The sequence below is a fragment of the Ahaetulla prasina genome, chromosome 10 (genome assembly GCF_028640845.1).
Source record: "Ahaetulla prasina isolate Xishuangbanna chromosome 10, ASM2864084v1, whole genome shotgun sequence".
In the NCBI taxonomy this organism is placed as follows: domain Eukaryota; kingdom Metazoa; phylum Chordata; class Lepidosauria; order Squamata; family Colubridae; genus Ahaetulla; species Ahaetulla prasina.
Window position 1 is genome coordinate 30,501,739 of NC_080548.1, and position 22,874 is coordinate 30,524,612.

At 50.8% G+C, this 22,874-nt stretch overlaps 1 protein-coding gene across 1 annotated transcript; it reads left to right on the forward strand.

Annotated features, from left to right (window-relative positions):
• Positions 1–172: 172 nt before the first annotated feature.
• On the forward strand, positions 173–18,996 carry BCKDHA (branched chain keto acid dehydrogenase E1 subunit alpha). Its single transcript, XM_058196151.1, has 9 exons — positions 173–332; positions 4,833–5,009; positions 5,534–5,620; positions 6,309–6,417; positions 8,845–9,006; positions 11,388–11,594; positions 13,406–13,547; positions 13,669–13,840; positions 16,892–18,996. The coding sequence occupies exons 1-9, from the start codon at positions 231–233 to the stop codon at positions 17,060–17,062; spliced, it is 1,329 nt and encodes a 442-aa protein (XP_058052134.1). The 5' UTR covers positions 173–230; the 3' UTR covers positions 17,063–18,996.
• The last annotated feature ends 3,878 nt before the right edge of the window (positions 18,997–22,874 follow it).

Sequence of the window (22,874 nt, forward strand, 5' to 3'; positions counted from 1 at the left end):
CACCCCCAAAACCATCGCAGTCCCCTTCTTCTCCAACCGGGCGCCCTCCAGGAGCCTGGCACAATCGCCCCCCCACCGCCTGCCCGACCGTCCCGAGCGGGGCGTCCCTGCTCTGCCCAGGGCAGAGGAGGAGGAGGAGGAAGAAGAGAAAGAAGCGGGCGGGTGGCCGGGCGCTCCGCTCCTCCCGTTCCCGGGCGCGGCTTGCTGGCTCTCTCCGCCTCTCGGGCAAGATGGCAGCGGCGGCGGCGGCGGTGGGCAGAGCCGGGCTGGGCTTCCTGCGGGGGCTTCGGCTTCCCTGCCCGGCCGGGCTCAGGGGGCTGCGCTCAGCAGGGGTGAGTCTGGGGACGGGGGGGGTGCAATTGCAAGGGGTGGAGGTGGGGAGTCTTTGGGGTGTCAAGGGCTCCAAGAAGGGGAGATGGGGTGGGGTGGGGTCTCCATGGGTGGGCATTGGGGTCGGTGGTCGTTGTGGGTGAAATGCCCTGGGCAGTGAATTGGCTTGAGAGTTATGGAATTGGGGTGGGGCTTCCCAGATGGGAGGGAGGAATATTGGGGTGGGGCTCCTCTTAAGCAGGCGGGGTGTGTGGGCGTTATTTATTTGGGGCTTCCCAAAAGTCTTTGCAAAGTTCTTGGCTTGAGACCCTCCCCCAGAAGGGGAGGGGGGGGGCTGGCTTGATAGGATGGGAAATGACCCAATTTGGGGATCCGAGGAATATTGGGGGTGGGGGTAGGAGGAATATTGGGGGTGGGGGCTCCCCCTTAAGCAGGCGGGGGGGGCGTTATGTATTTGGGGCTTCCCAAAAGTCTTTGCAAAGTTCTTGGCTTGAGACCCTCCCCTAGAAGGGGAAGGGGGTGGGCTGGCTTGATAGGATGGGAAATGACCCAATTTGGGGATCCTAGGAATATTGGGGGTGGGGTAGGAGGAATATTGGGGGTGGGGGCTCCCCCTTAAGCAGGCGGGGGGGGCGTTATTTATTTGGGGCTTCCCAAAAGTCTTTGCAAAGTTCTTGGCTTGAGACCCTCCCCCAGAAGGGGAGGGGGGGCTGGCCTGACAGGATGGGAAATGACCCAATTTGGGGATCGGAGGGGTGATTCCAGAAGGCTGATGAGGATCCATTGTCCCCTGCCTTCCGGAGCAGAGGGACTACAGTCCCCACGCTCCCCAGCCAAGGAGATTGGGTGTTGTTGTCCTGCAACCCTGGAGGGTACCACCTTGTAGTCAAGGGAGGGCCGGAATCTCTGCAAGATGAGACACACATACTCTTCCCTCCCCCCCAAAAAAAGACCGCCCCCCGCATCTTTTAAAACAGACTGGTCCAAACTTGGGAACTTGAAGACGTGGGGACTTCAAGTCCCAGAATTCCCCAAAATTCTGGGGAATTCTGGGGAATTCTGGGAGTTGAAGTCCCCACGTCTTCAAGTCCCCAAATTTGGACCGCCCTCTTTTAAAGAGAGAGAAAGGAGTGTGGGGTGCAGATCCAAGGACCCTTACACCTACCTCTGTGTGTAATGTGTTGCACGTGTGTGTAAAATGATGTGTTGCATGTATGTGCAAAGGTGTTTCCCTCCCACCCCCAACAACCTTGCAAAGCGCCCATGGTTGAGGTGGGTGGCTATACTGCAGAAATCAAACAAATAATTCCATAAATCAAAGACATTGGGTCATCCGCCTGGCTGAGAACGCCTGCAAAGGTGGGCGTGAAACTAGGTTTCCCAGTTCCTCAGTTCCCCTTAACCCTGTGGTTCTCAACTTTGTAAGATTTACGGACTTTAACTCCCAGAATTCCCTAGTCAGGTTATTGAAAACATTGGATTAACTAGATGGGGATGCAGTCTCAAAGATAAATAAATAATGTCACAATTCTTGGGTGGTGATTGGGAAGGGAGGCTTGTTTGAAATCAGATGTATTTTAGCTCTTTGTGTGTGTGTGTGTCCATCCATGCACACATGTATATGTAACCTTCCGTCATCTTTTGCCCTCAAGGCCTGTTGAATTACAACGATCATTGTTCTACTAGGTCCGCGCAGCATATTTATTTCATTTTATTTCATTGTATCCCACCTGTATTAACATTTATAAATGACTTAAGGCAGTGAGCGTACATAATACTTCCCTCTCCTGCTATTTTCCCCACAACAACAACCTTGTGAGGTGGGTTGAGCTGAGAGAGAATGGGCGTCCCAAAGTCACCCAGTTGGCTTTCATAGCTAAGGCGGAACTAGAATTCCCAAACTTCTTGGCCCAAAATCACCCAGCTGGCTTTCATGCCTGAGGTGGGACTAGAACTCCCAGTCTCCTGGTGATTGGCCCAAAGTCATCCAGCTGGCTTTTATGCCTGAGGTGGGACTAGAACTTCCAGTCTCCTGGTGATTGGCCCAAAGTCACCCAGCTGGCTTTTATGCCTAAGGTGGGACTAGAACTCCCAGTCTCCTGGTGATTGGCCCAAAGTCACCCAGCTGGCTTTTATGCCTAAAGTGGGACTAGAACTCCCAGTCTCCTGGTAATTGGCCCAAGTCACCCAGCTGGCTTTCATGCCTGAGGTGGGACTAGAACTCTCCATCTCCTAGTCGCTAGGTTGGTCCTAGACCGCATCGTAATGGGATGCTATTTGTCCCATCTCTGGTGCATTCGATGGGACCTCTGATGTGCTAGCAGTCATAAAAACCCCAGGAAAAACCAAAAAAATCCATCGGGGTTTTTTTGCACTGAATATTTGGAAGAACTGCCTTACTGTTAGTAGGTGAAAACCTGCAATGGTGGGCAGGCTTCCTGGGGAGTGAGTGAGCCCCACTGAAATCCAGTGGGATTTGCTTTTTTTTTTTTTTTTACATTTATATCCCGCCCTTCTCCGAAGACTCAGGGCGGCTTACAGTGTATAAGGCAATAGTCTCATTCTATTTGTATATTATATACAAAGTCAACTTTTATTGCCCCCAACAATCTGGGTCCTCATTTTACCTACCTTATAAAGGATGGAAGGCTGAGTCAACCTTGGGCCTGGTGGGACTTGAACCTGCAGTAATTGCAGGCAGCTGTGTTTAATAACAGGCTTCTTACAGCCTGAGCCACACCGCGGCCTTCTGAGAAAGCATTGGCAAAAGACCCGGGCTTAAACCCACCAGACCTCCAATATAAAAAATGCAAAAGTGCAAAAATCAGTTAACTCTGGAAGTAGGAGAAAATGCCCGGTTGGCTTTTAAAGAATGTTCTTTGCAGAAAGGCATTTTCAGTGGCAGGCAAGGTAGGGGGTGTCACCCGCCGGTGGGCCAGCCTTGGCTTTCTTGGCAGAAGGGAGGAGGGCAGAGGGTGCCCTTGTGAGCGCCTCCTGCGATTGGTCCATTTCAAGGGGCGTGTTGGAGGCAGGTCAGGCTTCTCCCCGGCACTGCCCGGGCACCAATGATTGGCATCAAGCTTATTTACCGATGGCTATCCAGCTTTTCCTGGTGGGAATGGAGAAAGAGGGTTTCCCCTTTGCGGGCATTTTTATGCCAACGAAGTTATTTCGGTTTGTGAATTCTAGATTCTGCCCTCCTGCAAGCGAACTCTTCGCCTGGAACGGCTGGGAGAGTTTTCGGTTTGGTCAGCCGGCCTTGGGAGAGAATTTGGAGCAGGCTGAACCAATAGCAGACACATTCATGTGCAAGGCCTAGTGGTTAAAGTTTTGGGGGGGGGGTTGTGAGCTTGTCACTCATTCTCAGCTGAATCTAGTTTATAGGGTTGTGAATTATTCTCATAGATGCGGCCTTTCCAGTAAAAAAAATCTTTCTTTCTTTCTTTCTTTCTTTCTTTCTTTCTTTCTTTCTTTCTTTCTTTCTTTCTTTCTTTCTTTCTTTCCTTCCTTCCTTCCTTCCTTCCTTCCTTCCTTCTTTTTTTCTTTCTCTTTCTTTTTATCTTCCTATCCTTTCCTTCTTTTCTCTTTTTCTCCCTCCCTCCCTCCCTCCCTCCGTCCTTTCTTTCCTTCTTTCCTTCTTTTCTTTCTTTCTTTCTTTTCTTCCTTCCTTCCTTCCTTCCTTTTCTCTTTCTCTCTTTCTTTTATCTTCCTACCCTTTCCTTCTTTTCTCTTTTTCTCCCTCCCTCGCTCCTTCCCTCCCTCCATCCATCCTTTCTTTCCTTCTTTTTTCTTTCTTTTTTTCTTTCTTTCTTTCCTTTCCTTTCCTTCCTTACTTCTTCTTTTTCTTTCTTTCTTTTTCTCTTTGTTTTTCTCTTCCTATCCTTTCCTTCTTTTCTTTTCTCCCTCCTCCTTCCTTCCCCCCCTCCCTCCTTTCTTTCTTTCCTTCTTTCCTTCTTTCCTTCCTTCTTTTTCTTTCTTTCTCTTGCTTGTTTGCTTTCTCTCCTTCCCTCCCTCCTTCCTTCCCATTTTGCTTTTTCCTTCCTTCCTTCCTTCCTTCCTTCCTTCCTTCCTTCCTTCCTTCCTTCCTTCCTTCCTTCCTTTTTTTTGCTCCCTCCTCCCTCCCTTTTCTATCTCTCTCCTATCTAATCCTGATTAATCTTTTTAAAAATCCAAGCATAGACTGACCAGGTTGGTTGGGGTACCGTGCCCTGATCACCAGCTGTTGAACTTCAAAGAATCTCTGCTGGACTGCTTAGAATAAAAAATAAATTAAAAGCTAGCGTCTTTCATTCTGTCACAGCCCAAAGTTCTGTCTCTCAGCCTTGGCATCTGGAAGGTGCGAGGTACTTGCGACTCCCAGAATTCCCCAGGCAGTCACAAAACGAGCGGTTGTAAGGTCGAGGACTCCTTCTAAATCTGATCGATGGGTCATCCCCCACAAGCCAGCTGTGGGGCAGCTCTGCTCACCCTTTCATGCATACGTATTTCTGCTCTTCCCCCAGGGGGGTCTTCGGCAGCAGGAATTCACCTCCCTGGAAGAGAAGCCCCAGTTCCCGGGAGCCTCGGCCGTCTTTATCGACAAGCTGGAATTCATCCAACCCAACGTCATTTCGGGGATCCCCATCTATCGAGTCATGGACCGGCAGGGACAGATAGTCAACCCCAGTGAGGATCCACAGGTGAGTTCTAGGCCAGGGGTCTCCAACCTGGGCCACTTTAAGACTTGTGGCCTTCAACTTCCAAAATTCCTCGGCCAACCTTGGCCACTTTAAGACATGTGGCCTTCAACTCCCAGAATTCCTCGGCCAACCTTGGCCACTTTAAGACATGTGGACTTCAACTCCCAGAATTCCTCGGCCAACCTTGGCCACTTTAAGACTTGTGGACCAACTCCCAGAATTCCTCGGCCAACCTTGGCCACTTTAAGACTTGTGGTCTTCAACTCCCAGAATTCCTCGGCCAACCTTGGCCACTTTAAGACTTGTGGCCTTCAACTCCCAGAATTCCTCGGCCAACCTTGGCCACTTTAAGACTTGTGGCCTTCAACTCTCAGAATTCCTCAGCCAGCAAGGGTCTGGGAGTTGAAGTCCACAAGTCTTAAAGTGGCCAAGGTTGGAAACCCCTGTTTTAGGGTCCGCCTCCCCCTTACCTGCTTCTCCCAAAACATGCCTAAAAGTGACCTTTCCCTTTCCTCCCTCTGCAGATATCCCAGGAGGAAGTGCTGAAATTCTACAAGAGTATGACGTTGCTCAACACCATGGATCGCATCCTATATGAGTCCCAGAGACAGGTGGGAGGATGGCAGGGAGTGGGGGGGCGGGGAGCAGGGCAGGGGATCTCTGGATGGGCCCTCGTGATGACACCACCATTGGGGTGACAGTTGGCATCTGGGATCAAGACAAGGTCCCGTTGGCGGTCTACAGAAAAATTCTTTGCATTTTTTACATTGCACTGACCTAGAATAGTTAAATACTATTATCTTTTTTTAAAAAAAATGCATATTAGTGGTCCGTGGGATTTAAAATTATGAATTTTGGGGCCCCTGAGGTCCGAAAGGTTGTTGACCTCTGACTTAGCAAGGCTTACCCGGCATGGAGTCTGGGTGCCAAAATATAACCTGACAGCAAACTGCACTCCTTATTAGCAATGATGATGTTACCTGGTTTGGTAATGAAACGTCTTCAAGAAATCGAGCAAGGTCAGAGAGTACCAAGGACCCCACACAGTCCTGCTCCTCCTCCTCCCTCTCCTCCTCCTCCTCCTCCTCCCCACAAACCCCACTCCCTTCTAGCACTGATGATGTTACCTAGTTTGGTAATGAAACATCTGCAAGAAGACCACCAAGCTCAGAGAGCATCAAGGTCCCTTCATTCATGGCGACCCTGAGTTACCAATATTCTTCTTCATTAGCACCTTTTAGGCTTCAGAGCTGAAGCCCCGGCCCACGTTCACAGCCCCTCTCTCTTTTTTATTCCCAGGGACGCATTTCCTTTTATATGACCAACTATGGGGAAGAAGGCACCCACGTGGGCAGCATCGCAGCTCTGGATGACGCTGACCTGGTCTTCGGACAGTATCGGGAAGCAGGTGACCCTTGGCAAGGCGTTTTTTTTCTTCTTCCTCACCCTCAGCTAAGCAGCCACCAGGGGGCAGCGTTTCACAACAGAGGACTAGAATCTTGGTTTATGAGCTCGGTGTGGCCTGCGTAGGGCAGTATTTCCACCTTTTCTTTACTCTGCTTGGTTGGTTTGTATCCTGCCTTTATTATTTTGACAAATAAGACTGCGAACGTATCCAACACACCTTCCGTCTCCTATTTTCCCCCACAATAACAACCCTGTGAGGTGGGCTGGGGTGAAAGAGAGTGACTCGCTCAAAGTCCCCCAGCTGTCTTTTATGACTAAAATGGGACTAGAACTCACCGTCTCCTGGTGATTGGCTGAAAGTCCCCCAGCTGGCTTTCATACGTAAGGGGAACTAGAACTCACCGTCTCCTGGTGATTGGCCCAAAGTCCCCCAGCTGGCTTTCATGCCTAAGGCGGGACTAGAACTCACCGTCTCCTGGTGATTGGCCGAAAGTCCCCCAGCTGGCTTTCATACGTAAGGGGAACTAGAACTCACCGTCTCCTGGTGATTGGCCCAAAGTCCCCCAGCTGGCTTTCATGCCTAAGGCGGGACTAGAACTCACCGTCTCCTGGTGATTGGCCCAAAGTCCCCCAGCCGGCTTTCATGCCTAAGGGGAACTAGAACTCACCGTCTCCTGGTGATTGGCCGAAAGTCTCCCAGCCGGCTTTCATATGTAAGGGGAACTAGAACTCACCGTCTCCTGGTGTGGCCCAAAGTCCCCCAGCCGGCTTTCATACGTAAGGGGAACTAGAACTCAGTCTCCTGGTGATTGGCCGAAAGTCCCCCAGCTGGCTTTCATACGTAAGGGGAACTAGAACTCACCGTCTCCTGGTGATTGGCCCAAAGTCCCTCAGCCGGCTTTCATACGTAAGGGGAACTAGAACTCACCGTCTCCTGGTGATTGGCCCAAAGTCCCCCAGCTGGCTTTCATGCCTAAGGGGAACTAGAACTCCCCGTCTCCTGGTGATTGGCCGAAAGTCCCCCAGCTGGCTTTCATACGTAAGGGGAACTAGAACTCACCGTCTCCTTTGGCCCAAAATCACCTAGCCGGCTTTCATGCCTAAGGGGAACTAGAACTCACTGTCTCCTGGTGATTGGCTGAAAGTCCCCCAGCCGGCTTTCATACGTAAGGGGAACTAGAACTCACCGTCTCCTGGTGATTGGCCCAAAATCACCTAGCCGGCTTTCATACCTAAGGTGGGACTAGAACTCACGTCTCCTTGTTTGTAGCCTGTTCCTTAACCACTAGACCAAACTGTCCAACCTTGACCTTCCTTCCCCCTTGCGTTGTTAGTATCTTGAGCCTAGAGATACGCAGCGCTTGGAACCGAAGCCTAGAAGGTGTTTTGGGAGCAGGTTTGCGGGTGCAAGTTGCCCCAGCTGGCACCTCTTTAAAGCAGCCGTGTTTTGCATGATAGCCTCTTGAACCCAGGATAAAGGCTTGTTGGCATGAGTCAATGTCAGAGGACTTCATATCTCTCATTGACCAGCCTGGTTTGTTTTGAATTGAGGAGGTACCAGGAACGCACAGGGATCAAACGCGGCATGGCCTACTGGCACCAGATCTCTGTTTCCTGAAACCCAGCAGCTTCGTTTAGGGGGAAATGTATCCCCTCTTTAAGGCAACACCAACAGCACAAGTTGGTGGATTACAGGCAGTTGAAAAGGGAGAGGCGTTAACCGGGTAGCTAGTCAACCAGTTGCTTTGGAGGGCTGTAGAGAGGGGTTTTGGTTTTGTTTTTTTTGGTTTCTAATAAGAGGAATTGCAGTAAATGTGTATGTATGCTACTCAGAGTCAGTAACAACTAAGTGGGGGGGAGAAAGAAAAGAAAAAGGAAAGAAAGAAAGGAAGGAAGAAAGAAAAGAGAGAGAGAGATAGAAAGAAAGAGAAAGAAGGAAGGAAGGAAAGAAGGAAGGAAGGAAAGAAGGAAGGAAGGAGGAAAGAAAGAAAGAAAGAGGGAGGGAGGGAGAAACGAAGAAGAGAGGAAGGGAGGGAGGAAGAGGAAGGAAGGAAGGAAAAGGAAAGAAAGAAAAGAAAGAAAGAGGAAGGGAGAAAGGAAAAGGAAGGAAGGAAAGTAGGAAGAAAAGAGAGAGGAAGGGAGAGAAGGAAAGGAAGGAAGGAAGAGGAACAAAGGAAGAGGGAGGGAAGAAGAAGAAGAAAATTGAATAAAGAAAGAAAGAAAGAAATCTCAGCTTATCCTTATTATTTTGTGATTTTGTCTCATCTATATCTTTTATTCCGTTGATTACCTCCCCTCCCCACACACACAAACAAGTTGACCACAACACCTGGCCCAGTGCCAATGCCAATCTAGTGCCAGATGCTACCCGAAGCCACTAACCTGGTCTCTCTCTCTCTCTCTCTCTCTCTGCCTCCCTTCCTCCCAGGCGTCCTGATGCACAGGGGCTACCCTCTGGACCTGTTTATGGCCCAGTGCTACGGCAACGCCAGCGATCCCGGGAAAGGCCGCCAGATGCCGGTGCATTACGGCTGCAAGGACTTGAACTTCGTCACCATCTCCTCCCCGCTGGCCACCCAGATCCCACAAGGTGAGGCACCGCCAGAGGCCAGCTTCTTGTCAAGACTCTGGCAGCAGTGGTGAGGTTCAGCCGGTTCGGTCCGCTTCAGGCAACCCGGTTGTTAAACTGCTGGCTGGCCCCGCCCTTCCCCTCCCCTTCCAGGAGTCACCACACACCCCGGGTTTTGGCTCCCAGGTAAATGCAGGGAGGTCTACTAGGCCCAAAACAGGGCGCGGGGGGTGCAGTGCGCCCCCCCCCACAGCCCATTTTTGCTCCGGGGGGACCGTGCAGTGAAGGATGCCAAGTGTGCTGGGTCCTGGCCACGCCCACCATGACCACGCCCACCCAGTTGGTCATTAGGTCAGAGAACCAGTTGTTAAATTATTTGAATCCCACCACTGCCGGGCAGACATCCCAGCCCCCATCCCCCCAAACGGAGCCACCCAAGCCCAAGCAGGCTCTTATATTTGAGGAACCCTCCCCCAAACAAAAATTAACTCTCCTTCCCCTTGCGTTGTTAGTATCTTGAGCCTAGAGATACGCATGGCGCTTGGAACCAAGCCTAGAAGGTGTTTTGGGAGCAGGTTTGCGGGTGCAAGTTGCCCCAGCTGGCACCTCTTTAAAGCAGCCGTGTTTTGCATGATAGCCTCTTGAACCCAGGATAAAGGCTTGTTGGCATGAGTCAATGTCAGAGGACTTCATATCTCTCATTGACCAGCCTGGTTTGTTTTGAATTGAGGAGGTACCAGGAACGCACAGGGATCAAACGCGGCATGGCCTACTGGCACCAGATCTCTGTTTCCTGAAACCCAGCAGCTTCGTTTAGGGGGAAATGTATCCCCTCTTTAAGGCAACACCAACAGCACAAGTTGGTGGATTACAGGCAGTTGAAAAGGGAGAGGCGTTAACCGGGTAGCTAGTCAACCAGTTGCTTTGGAGGGCTGTAGAGAGGGGTTTTGGTTTTGTTTTTTTTGGTTTCTAATAAGAGGAATTGCAGTAAATGTGTATGTATGCTACTCAGAGTCAGTAACAACTAAGTGGGGGGGAGAAAGAAAAGAAAAAGGAAAGAAAGAAAGGAAGGAAGAAAGAAAAGAGAGAGAGAGATAGAAAGAAAGAGAAAGAGGAAAGGAAGGAAAGAAGGAAGGAAGGAAAGAAGGAAGGAAGGAGGAAAGAAAGAAAGAAAGAGGGAGGGAGGGAGAAACGAAGAAGAGAGGAAGGGAGGGAGGAAGAGGGAAGGAAGGAAGGAAAAGGAAAGAAAGAAAAGAAAGAAAGAGGAAGGGAGAAAGGAAAAGGAAGGAAGGAAAGTAGGAAGAAAAGAGAGAGGAAGGGAGAGAAGGAAAGGAAGGAAGAGGAACAAAGGAAGAGGAGGAAGAAGAAGAAGAAAATTGAATAAAGAAAGAAAGAAAGAGGAAGGGAGAAAGGAAAAGGAAGGAAGGAAAGTAGGAAGAAAAGAGAGAGGAAGGGAGAGAAGGAAAGGAAGGAAGGAAGAGGAACAAAGGAAGAGGGAGGGAAGAAGAAGAAGAAAATTGAATAAAGAAAGAAAGAAAGAAATCTCAGCTTATCCTTATTATTTTGTGATTTTGTCTCATCTATATCTTTTATTCCGTTGATTACCTCCCCTCCCCACACACACAAACAAGTTGACCACAACACCTGGCCCAGTGCCAATGCCAATCTAGTGCCAGATGCTACCCGAAGCCACTAACCTGGTCTCTCTCTCTCTCTCTCTCTCTCTCTCTCTCTGCCTCCCTTCCTCCCAGGCGTCCTGATGCACAGGGGCTACCCTCTGGACCTGTTTATGGCCCAGTGCTACGGCAACGCCAGCGATCCCGGGAAAGGCCGCCAGATGCCGGTGCATTACGGCTGCAAGGACTTGAACTTCGTCACCATCTCCTCCCCGCTGGCCACCCAGATCCCACAAGGTGAGGCACCGCCAGAGGCCAGCTTCTTGTCAAGACTCTGGCAGCAGTGGTGAGGTTCAGCCGGTTCGGTCCGCTTCAGGCAACCCGGTTGTTAAACTGCTGGCTGGCCCCGCCCTTCCCCTCCCCTTCCAGGAGTCACCACACACCCCGGGTTTTGGCTCCCAGGTAAATGCAGGGAGGTCTACTAGGCCCAAAACAGGGCGCGGGGGGTGCAGTGCGCCCCCCCCCACAGCCCATTTTTGCTCCGGGGGGACCGTGCAGTGAAGGATGCCAAGTGTGCTGGGTCCTGGCCACGCCCACCATGACCACGCCCACCCAGTTGGTCATTAGGTCAGAGAACCAGTTGTTAAATTATTTGAATCCCACCACTGCCGGGCAGACATCCCAGCCCCCATCCCCCCAAACGGAGCCACCCAAGCCCAAGCAGGCTCTTATATTTGAGGAACCCTCCCCCCCCCAAACAAAAATTAACTCTCCTTCCCTTGCTAGCGGTGGGGGCCGCCTACGCCTTCAAGCGGACGAACACCAACCGCGTTGTCATCTGCTACTTCGGCGAAGGGACGTCCAGCGAGGGGGATGCCCACGCGGGCTTCAATTTTGCGGCCACCCTCGAGTGCCCGGTGATATTTTTCTGCCGGAACAACGGCTACGCCATCTCCACGCCGACCTCCGAACAATACCGGGGCGATGGAATCGGTGAGACAGTCCGGTTGGGGAAAGGGGGATGCAGGCCGTCCTCGACTTACGAACCAAACTTTATGTCGCTGAGTGAGACGACGGTTCAGTGGGTTTCGCCCCGCGTTACAACTCGCCTCGCCTCTTTGGTTGAGTGAATCGTTGTGGTTGTTCATTTAGTCAGTTGTTAAGTGAATCACTGCAATAGTTCAATTAGTCACCCAGTTGTTCAGTGAACCTGGCTTCCCCATTGATTTTGCTGGTCAGAAGGTCACAAAAGGGGATCACGTGACACCTCCCCCCCCCAGAGAGACTGCCGCTGTCATAAATGTGAGTCATTTGTCAATCATCCGAATGCACAGTAAATCACATGACCGCAGGGAATGGTGCAACAGCCATAAATGCGAAAAATGGTCCTAGGTCACTTTTTCCGGTACCATTGTACTGGAAAATTAAACCCCCTAAAACACCCTCTGGAACGAACTCCCCCCAGGACTCCGTCAACTTCCGGACCTCCGGACCTTCCGTCGCGAGCTCAAGACACATTTATTCATCTGTGCAGGACTGGCGTAGATTTTAAATTTTATAGGGGTTTTAAATTGGTCTTAATATTTATATTTCTAGTTTTAATAATTGGGCATTAGAATAAGTTTTTTAATGTTTATTTTAAATTGTATATAAGTGTTTTATATGCCTGTGAACCGCCCTGAGTCCTTCGGGAGATAGGTCGGTATATAAATATGAATAATAAATAAATAAATAAATAAATTAGGGGCCTCTGGTGGCTCAACAGACTAAGCGGTCTGTTATTAACAGCAGCTGCTTGCAATTACTGCAGGTTCAAGTCCCACCAGGCCCAAGGTTGACTCAGCCTTCCATCCTTTATAAGGTAGGTAAAATGAGGACCCAGATTGTTGGGGGCAATAAAAGTTGACTTTGTATATAATATTCAAATGGATGAAGACTATTGCTTGATATAGTGTAAGCCGCCCTGAGTCTTCGGAGAAGGGCGGGGTATAAATTCAAATAAAATTTAAAAAAAAATTGTAACTTCGAGCGGTCACTAAATGAATTGTTCTAAGTCGAGGACGGCCCGTTACAGGGAGTCCTCGACTTACAAGAGTTCGTTCAGTGACCGTTCGCAGTTACAATGCCACTGAAAACAGTGACTTGGGACCAGTCCTCGCACTTATGACCATCGTAGCATTCCCCACTGTCGCCTGCTCCAAATGTAGATGCTTGGCAAACCGGCACGTATTTACGACGGTTATACAGCGTCCGGAGATCAAGGGATCGCCATTCGCAGCTGGCTTCCGACCGTGGAAGCCAAATTGGCTTAACGACTGCACAAGTCACTCCCGCTGTTAAGTGAATTGGCTCAGCCACCGTGGCGACAACAATGGTAAAATTGGGCACCGCTGACCTAGTAATTGTCTTGCTTAGCAATGGAAATTCTTGGTCCTAATTCCGGTCATAAGTCGAGGAGTTCCTCTATCCGTGTTTTAAGCTGTTAATCCTAAGGAAGTTAGAAGTAGCCCTCCCCATGGCCGTGCAATGGTCGTAAGTGCGAAACAGGGTCGTAACTCCCTTTGTTTCCAATGCTGTTGTAACTTCGTACGGCCACTAAACGAAAGGTCGTAAGTGGAGGAATGCCTGAATTCTTGTTTTGGAAACCACTCTGCCAGAGTCAATCCGCAAGCCTTCCTGGATCTAGATTTTTAAGTTTAAATTTTAAAAAATGTCAATTGAACAAAAATTAGCAGGAAGGGTCTGGAAAAGGCAAGAGTCCCAGTGTGGTGATAGCTCTTCTTGAAACCCCGCCCCCCCCACAGCCGCCCGGGGTCCCGGTTACGGCATCCAGTCTATCCGAGTGGATGGCAACGACGTCTTTGCGGTGTTTAACGCCACCAAGGAGGCCCGGCGCCGGGCCATTGCCGAGAACCAGCCGTTCCTCATTGAAGCCATGACCTACAGGTAGGTTTGGAGGCGACAGCTGGAATGGAGGTCAGACCAGGGAGGGTGGAGGGAGAGGGGTGGGGTCCGCCTGAAATCTGCTTGGCCCCCCCCCACCGCCTGCCCTGGTTTGTTCTCCCAGGATTGGGCACCACAGCACAAGCGACGACAGCTCAGCCTACCGCTCCGTGGACGAAGTCAATTATTGGGACAAGCAAGATCATCCCATCTCCCGACTCCGTCACTACATGACGAGCCGGAATTGGTGGGACGAGGAGCAGGAGAAGAGCTGGAGGAAGAAATCGCGCAAACGGGTCAGTGGCGGAGCCGAAAGACCTCCCGTCTCGCCTCCGTGCCGGGAGGGCCAAGGGTGGGCGATTAAATTTCCCCAAAGTCCCAGAGATTCTCAGTCATCCAGGTCAGGGTTGTCCCAATGGTGCTTTTTCAAGAAGCATTCCCCTGGGAATAACCCCCCAAAAGGAAGGCTATTGCTCTGTCCCTCCTTCGCCTCCGTCCGAGTGATGGCTTAATTAGCCAGCACTATCAGCTCTGGCAGCAGGATAGCTAGCGTCTGCCAAATGTCTCTGTTATCTTCCTCGACACCGATGAGTTACCCAGGAACAAACTTCAGCTCTTAGTTAATCAGTTGATTTGCCTGCTACGAAGAGGCACAGCAGTTCTTGCTGCCTTTTATATCCTGTGGGGTGTGGCTCCATGACTCAGCACTTCCTAGGCCTGCCCCACCCCTGCTTCTGTTGTTCCCGCCTCTCCTGCCTACGAAACCTAGGGTCCAGCCAAGCCTGATTGCCATCAGCTGGGTCTGGAGGCGTGGCCTGGGGGGGAAGACTTATGGACTTCAACTCCCAGAGTCCCTCAGCCAGCAAAGCTTGGAGGTCATCTAGTCTAGGGGTCTCCAACCTTGTTCCCTTTAAGACTTGTGGACTTCAACTCCCAGAGTCCCTCAGCCAGCAAAGCTTGGAGGTCATCTAGTCCAGGGGTCTCCAACCTTGGTCCCTTTAAGACTTGTGGACTTCAACTCCCAGAGTCCCTCAGCCAGCAAAGCTTGGAGGTCATCTAGTCCAGGGGTCTCCAACCTTGGTCCCTTTAAGACTTGTGGACTTCAACTCCCAGAGTCTCTCAGCCAGCAAAGCTTGGAGGTCATCTAGTCCAGGGGTCTCCAACCTTGGTCCCTTGAAGACTTGTGGACTTCAACTCCCAGAGTCCTCAGCCAGCAAAGCTTGGAGGTCATCTAGTCCAGGGTCTCCAACCTTGGTTCCTTTAAGACTTGTGGACTTCAACTCCCAGAGTCTCTCAGCCAGCAAAGCTTGGAGGTCATCTAGTCCAGGGTCCCCAACCTTGGTCCCTTTAAGACTTGTGGACTTCAACTCCCAGAGTCCCTCAGCCAGCAAAACTTGGTCCCTTGGTCCCAATCTTGGTCCCTTTAAGACTTGTGGACTTCAACTCCCAGAGTCCCTCAGCCAGCAAAACTTGGTCCCTTGGTCCCAACCTTGGTCCCTTTAAGACTTGTGGACTTCAACTCCCAGAGTCCCTCAGCCAGCAAAGCTTGGAGGTCATCTAGTCCAGGGTCTCCAACCTTGGTCCCTTTAAGACTTGTGGACTTCAACTCCCAGAGTCCTCAGCCAGCAAAGCTTGGAGGTCATCTAGTCCAGGGTCTCAACCTTGGTCCCTTTAAGACTTGTGGACTTCAACTCCCAGAGTCCCTCAGCCAGCAAAGCTTGGAGGTCATCTAGTCCAGGGGTCTCCAACCTTGGTCCCTTGAAGACTTGTGGACTTCAACTCCCAGAGTCCCTCAGCCAGCAAAGCTTGGAGGTCATCTAGTCCAGGGGTCTCCAATCTTGGTCCCTTTAAGACTTGTGGACTTCAACTCCCAGAGTCTCTCAGCCAGCAAAGCTTGGAGGTCATCTAGTCCAGGGGTCTCCAACCTTGGTCCCTTGAAGACTTGTGGACTTCAACTCCCAGAGTCCCTCAGCCAGCAAAGCTTGGAGGTCATCTAGTCCAGGGGTCTCCAATCTTGGTCCCTTTAAGACTTGTGGACTTCAACTCCTAGAGTCCCTCAGCCAGCAAAGCTTGGAGGTCATCTAGTCCAGGGGTCTCCAACCTTGTTCCCTTTAAGACTTGTGGACTTCAACTCCCAGAGTCCCTCAGCCAGCAAAGCTTGGAGGTCATCTAGTCCAGGGGTCGCCAACCTTGGTCCCTTTAAGACTTGTGGACTTCAACTCCCAGAGTCTCTCAGCCAGCAAAGCTTGGAGGTCATCTAGTCCAGGGGTCTCCAACCTTGGTCCCTTTAAGACTTGTGGACTTCAACTCCCAGAGTCCCTCAGCCAGCAAAGCTTGGAGGTCATCTAGTCCAGGGGTCTCCAACCTTGGTCCCTTTAAGACTTGTGGACTTCAACTCCCAGAGTCTCTCAGCCAGCAAAGCTTGGAGGTCATCTAGTCCAGGGGTCTCCAACCTTGGTCCCTTGAAGACTTGTGGACTTCAACTCCCAGAGTCCCTCAGCCAGCAAAGCTTGGAGGTCATCTAGTCCAGGGGTCTCCAATCTTGGTCCTTTTAAGACTTGTGGACTTCAACTCCTAGAGTCCCTCAGCCAGCAAAGCTTGGAGGTCATCTAGTCCAGGGGTCTCCAACCTTGGTCCCTTGAAGACTTGTGGACTTCAACTCCCAGAGTCCCTCAGCCAGCAAAGCTTGGAGGTCATCTAGTCCAGGGGTCTCCAACCTTGGTCCCTTTAAGACTTGTGGACTTCAACTCCCAGAGTCCCTCAGCCAGCAAAGCTTGGAGGTCATCTAGTCCAGGGGTCTCCAACCTTGGTCCCTTTAAGACTTGTGGACTTCAACTCCCAGAGTCTCTCAGCCAGCAAAGCTTGGAGGTCATCTAGTCCAGGGTCTCCAACCTTGGTCCCTTGAAGACTTGTGGACTTCAACTCCCAGAGTCCTCAGCCAGCAAAGCTTGGAGGTCATCTAGTCCAGGGTCTCCAATCTTGGTCCTTTAAGACTTGTGGACTTCAACTCCTAGAGTCCCTCAGCCAGCAAAGCTTGGAGGTCATCTAGTCCAGGGTCTCCAACCTTGGTCCCTTGAAGACTTGTGGACTTCAACTCCCAGAGTCCCTCAGCCAGCAAAGCTTGAGGTCATCTAGTCAGGGTCTCAACCTTGGTCCTTTAAGACTTGTGGACTTCAACTCCCAGAGTCCCTTAGCCAGCAAAGCTGGCTGAGGAACTCTGGGAATTGAAGTCCACAAGTCTTAAAGGGACCAAGGTTGGAGACCCCTGGACTAGAAGATCTCAAAGGTCCCTTCCAACTCCGTGATTCTGCTTCATTGTCGCGTTCCCTCCACCCCTCTATCTCCAGGTGATGGAGGCCCTCGAGGAGGCCGAGCGGAAGCTGAAGCCGAAACCTCAGCTCCTCTTCTCCGACGTCTACAGTGAGATGCCCTGGCACATCGCCAAACAGCAGACGTCCTTGGAGCGTCATCTGAAACAATATGGAGAACATTACCCTCTGGATCACTTCGAGAAGTGAATCTCGAAGCCTAGCGGGACATCCTCCTTACGTCCCCTTCCTCCCAACCACGAAGGCTGGCGCTCCCCACCCTCCAGGGTGCCAGATCGCCCTGTTGGCATCTCCAGCACCCATCCCCGGTCGCCCCCCAAAATCTCTCTCGTTGTGGGGATGGCAACCCCAGCTTTCCATCCACCCATCAATCCGTCCATCCTTCGTTTTTGCTTTCGGCTGGAGTCTTGGCATCCCTCCAAGGTTTTTCTTACGAAAGGGGCGCCTTGCTTTCTGTCATTCGACGGCCTTTCGTTTTTCTTTTCCTTTTAAAGGCCAGCCCAAAAGAAGAGAGTGTGACACACACACCCCATTCAGGGGCTTGGTGGGGGCAAGAGACTTAAGTGGGGATTGGGAACCCCCACAGTTAAAAGGAGTTTTAATGCATTGCTAGGTGCATTTCTGTACATACGGCTATCGCTACTTCATTCTAACACTGTCAAGTGTTTAATTTAGAACTGGGGTGGGTGAGTGGGATCCTTTCGGCCTGCTTTGATCTTCGAAGACTTCGCCTTGAATTTGCTTTCTGGATCAAGCGACGCTTCCTCTCCTTCTGGGTTCTTGGAAAATATAGAGCTGGGCTGGCGCTATTTGGGGTCAGAGAGATAGTCTGGTATAGGGGCACCACCTGGCACTCTGTTTCTTGAGCGACGTATTCATCTTTTTATGATTCACCCCTCGTCACCCTAGCTGTCAATTTTTGATTGTCACTGTCTTCTTTTAAGAAAAGTTCCAATTTTTAAAGCAAAGGGGAGTTTCTTCCTTGTAGCTACTACTTTTGCAATAGTCAGAGGGCCTAACGACAGTAACTGTGGTTAGGGGTTTTTACCGGAGGGTGGTGGGAACCGAGCTTTAGAAATTTAACATTCAAGGATTGAATAATCTTGAATGATCCGACGAGGGTGTTTGTTTTTTGGGGGTTTTTTTGCACAAAAAGGTGGGAAAAGCCACAGATACTTTCTTTAAAAGCACAGAAATCTCCCAGCTCAATGGTGATGGACTGCAGTTGCCTTAAATTTTCTGCTTTCTAGCCTTTCTTGAGTTTTGACACGTTCCCACCTTCCTCGCTGCTCAGCCCTCAAATTCAGCGAGCAAATTGGGTGTCGCCTTGAGCGACCCGCTGTGGGAAAGGGTTAAATTTATCCTATTGCTCTCTGGAAGGGAATGAATCTCTCTTTAGGAAAATCCCTAGAGGGGGCTGAAGGCTTGAAGTGAGGTGCCCCCACCCCATAGGGGTGGTATTTACTTACTTTCCCTACTGGGTTGCAAATATGAGCACATGGGCATTTCGTATGTGCGCCCGGCCTCAAAAACGTGCCCAGATAGGATAGCATAGAGCCGACAATTTCCATTCCTGATTCGGGTCAATTGGTCCGAACCGGATAAATACCCACCTCTGCCACTCCCCCCATGTTCCACCGTGGAAACAGACACGATAAATTTATTTCTTTGCCAGGGCACGGAAATCGGCCTCGAATGAGGTGCCGGCTAATTTATCAAAACGCTTAAAGGGGTGTTTTACTTAGAAAACAGTTGCCCGACAGTTGTGGGTTTTCTTTGGGAGGGAAATGGCTTAGAGCAAGGGGGGGAAGAAGGCCGGAAAACTTTGCACCCGGGGGGGAGGGGGCTTTAGAAATGAAAAAGTTTGGGGTTGCGAGAACGAGACACAGGGATCCGAGTTCGAACATCTTCTTGTGGACGGTTTGGTGCATAATTTTTTTTTTCCCGGCGCCTTCCCAACGTGGAATTCACGCTGTTCTGTTACTCTTACACAAAAGCGGTTACGACTGAAAATAACGATTATTAGTGGGTTAAAGGGAATAACGGGTAGAGATGGCAGCCTATCTAATCGCACATATGGGGCAAGTTGGAAAATCAATAAATATTTTTTTGGGCCAACGGTGCGCGTGTGTGAGAATACCTGTTGGGAGACACCATCTGACCCGCGACGTATCAGAATGTTCTTCCCAGAATATGTGTGTGTGTGTTTTGGCACAGTTTTCCTGGCTGCCTCCTTGGAAAAAACCCAGAATTTTTACTGGAGATGCTGTGCAGCTGGGGTCTCCAACCTTGGTCCCTTTAAGACTTGTGGACTCCCAACTCCCAGAATCCCTCAGCCAGCAAAGCTTGGATGTCATCTAGTCCAGGGGTCTCCAACCTTGGTCCCTTTAAGACTTGTGGACTCCAACTCCCAGAATCCCTCAGCCAGCAAAGCTTGGATGTCATCTAGTCCAGGGGTCTCCAACCTTGGTCCCTTTAAGACTTGTGGACTCCCAACTCCCAGAATCCCTCAGCCAGCAAAGCTTGGAGGTCATCTAGTCCAGGGGTCTCCAACCTTGGTCCCTTTAAGACTTGTGGACTTCAACTCCCAGAGTCCCTCAGCCACCAAAGCTTGGAGGTCATCTAGTCCAGGGGTCTCCAACCTTGGTCCCTTTAAGACTCGTGGACTTCAACTCCCAGAGTCCCTCACCCAGCAAAGCTTGGATGTCATCTAGTCCAGGGGTCTCCAACCTTGGTCCCTTTAAGACTTGTGGACTTCAACTCCCAGAGTCCCTCAGCCAGCAAAGCTTGGAGGTCATCTAATCCAGGGGTCTCCAATCTTGGTCCCTTTAAGACTTGTGGACTCCAACTCCCAGAGTCCCTCAGCCAGCAAAGCTTGGAGGTCATCTAATCCAGGGGTCTCCAATCTTGGTCCCTTTAAGACTTGTGGACTTCAACTCCCAGAGTCCCTCAGCCACCAAAGCTTGGAGGTCATCTAGTCCAGGGGTCTCTTAAAGACTTGTGGACTTCAACTCCCAGAGTTCCTCAGCCAGCTTTGCTGGTTGAGGGACTCTGGGAGTTGAAGTCCACAAGTCTTAAAGGGACCAAAGTTGGAGACCCCGGCTCTGCAGGAAATAGAGGTAGTCCTCAATTTACAACAGTTCATTTAGTGACCGTTCCAAGTGACAACGGCACGGGGAGGGGAAAAAGCGACCAATGACCATCTTTCCCACTTATGACCATTGCATCATCCCTCCTCACCCTGGTCACGTGATAAAAATTCAGATTTCCTTGGCAACGGACTCATATTTATGACGGTTCCGGCATCCCGGGGTGTGTGTGTGTGTCTCGAGATCCCCTTTCGCGACCTTCCGACAAGCAAAGACCAATGGGAAGCCAGATTCACTTAACAACCGGGCGGCTAACTTAACCGTTGCCTTGATTTGCTACGATTCACTTAGTGGCAAGGGAACTCGTAAAAGGAGGGAAACTTGGACGTGTCGCTTAGCGATGGGAATTTTCTAAGGGTGGCAATAAGTTGAGGACTACCTATAATCGGCTGCTTTGAAGGATCCAAGCCCAACGTTTCCAAAAAACACCTGTTCACAAATCGCCAGTCGACATTCTCCAAGACCGGCGGTATCCGGCTCACATTTTTATTACAGCAGGACATTATAAGGTGGGCAGGAGGAGTTGGGGAAATGGGTTTTGTCAAGTCAAAAGTAACCAAGCCCTCTCTAAACCATCTGTTGTGACTCCAGCCCCTGAACCTAGCCCCATGCCCGACAGTGACTCTGAGAGTGAGGGGGAAGGGCCGGCAAGGCTTACCTTGGGAGCACCGATTCTTTTAGCCCGGCTCCAGGAGCCAGAACCAGGCCAGTCGGAGGACGTAATGAGGCCGTCATCCCCTGATTCCTCCCTTCCCCAGGCTACGCCTTCAGACCCAGCTGATAATAATAATAATCAAGCTTGGATCGACCCGTGCTTCAGAAGATTAGAGAGGCGGCGTCACCAAAAGGAAGTGTGGGGCAGGAGCCCCACCCCACAGGATATATAAGGAGCTTTGAGACTGCTCTCACTCCATGGGAAGCAAAAGTTTAGTTGAACCATTTCAGAAAGAGCTGAAAGTCTTGTTACGTGAGTCATTTGTTTGAACTTTGGCAGGCAGCTGCGATTTCTCTGGCAGGACTGATAAGAGCCGTGAATCCACTGGCTGAAGGCCAGCTCGTGGCTCTGAAGTGGGGAAGGAGACAGAACACCGTCAGCAGTAGCCATAGCCCTTGACAGTGTTTTTGCAGCCCTCTCGAAGCGGTTTACAGAGTCAACTAAAAAAGAGGATTTCCTAGGACGAGGCTCAGTAGAGACGGGGCGTCGAACTCGATTTCATGGAGGGCCGCATCAGGGTTGTATTTGTCCTCCAGGGGTGGGGGTGGGGGCTGTGGGGGCATGGCTAGGGTGGGCACAGCCAGCTCGATGTCACTCGTGTCGGGGGGCGTCTATGCCAACAAAAATGGAGTTGGCAAAGGGCTGCACGAGGCCGTCTCTCCCGAGCTCCATTTTTGCTGGCAGAGGCACTGCGGGTTGGCGATTTGCTGTTTCAAGGGCAACTCCCCACTGGCCAGATCTAAGCACCTTGCGGGCCAGATCCTTGAATCTGACACCCCTGCATTAGAGCAGGGGTGAAATGCTCCCGGTTCAGACCGGATCGTCCGATCCGGTAGCGATGGCAGCAGGTGGATCAGAGAGCCAGTAGCAAAAATCCCTCTCCCCCCATGCCCAGCTGAGCCACGCGATCATCAGAGGGTTTTTGGTTTTTTTTTAACTTTTAAAAGCATTTTTTCTTCGGCGGAAAAAAATGCTTTTAAAAGTAAAAAAAAAAAGCCTCTGATGATCGTGCGGCTCAGCTGGGATCGCCAGAGCCTTTTAAAATCATTTTTTCTACATCCTCTTTGGCTGAAGAGGTTGTAGAAAAAATGCTTTTAAAAGTAAAAAAAAAAAAGTTGGCCATGCCCACCCAGTCACATTACACCCCCCACCAAGCCATGCCCACAGAACTGGTAGTAACAAATTTTACATTTCACCCCTGCATTAGAGGAATACGTTTTTTCTCCTCTCTCCCCCCGCCAGCGCCTGTGTCGCAGCAAAGAAGGGCAGCTGATGGAAACGGTTCAATGTTTGCAAGTCCTCAATGCTGTAATTCTGGAAAGAAAAGATGGAGAGAGATATATGTAGGTAGGTAGGTAGGTAGGTCTTTGGTTATTCGGGTTTTCTCCTGCGTAAAATTAGGAGTGTCTTGGCGACGTTTTGACGAAGTCTCATTTGTCATCTTCAGGCTTCAGCTGTCGCGTCCCACTCCCGCTGACGGCCGGGTCAGGGAAATCCGAATCAGGCGTGCCTCTGCAGCTCTGCCAAAGTCCTAGCAAAGTCCTCAGAGCAGGCAGGAGACCAGAAAGTGACTTCAGCAAGATATGTTTAGACTTTGCCTGACTCAGAGAATGCCAGAAAGCAGGTCCTTTATATAGGCCATGGGGTGTGGCTCCATGACTCAGCACTTATCCAGGCCTGCCCCTCCCTTCCTTCTGTTGCCTCCGCCTATCAAGTCTTCTGACGCGAGGGTCACTCCAGTCTGCAGCTGTTGGCAATTGACCTCCCTCAGGCTCACATGCTGTGGGGGAGGGGGAGGGGTCTAGTTGCTCCGTTTGCCTGGGCATGGAGCCAGAGCTGGGGGCTGGAGGTACTTCTTCCTCCTCAGCCTGTCTGGGCATGGAGCCAGGGCTGGGGCCGGGAGGCATACTAGGACATTCCTCAGCGTTCGGAAGCAGATAAGAAGGCCCCGGCTGCGGTGAAAGCGGGCGAGACACATCAGCTTCAAGATGAAGCCTGAAGATGAATGAGACTTCATCGAAACGTCGCCAAGACACTTCTAATTTTATGCGGGAGAAAACCCGAATAACCAAAGACCTACATACAAACACCCGTGAAAACCTCAGAAAACAAATATATATTGGTGTTATCTCGAATA

What these genes read in the sequence shown, in the direction of transcription:
- BCKDHA (XM_058196151.1), top strand. Translation starts at nt 231, where the DNA reads ATGGCAGCGGCGGCGGCGGCGGTGGGCAGAGCCGGGCTGGGCTTCCTG. An exon ending in TATATGAGTCCCAGAGACAG is followed by an intron (nt 5,621 to 6,308) that starts GTGGGAGGATGG and finishes TTTTATTCCCAG; the next exon opens with GGACGCATTTCCTTTTATAT. An exon ending in GGCCACCCAGATCCCACAAG is followed by an intron (nt 9,007 to 11,387) that starts GTGAGGCACCGC and finishes TTCCCTTGCTAG; the next exon opens with CGGTGGGGGCCGCCTACGCC.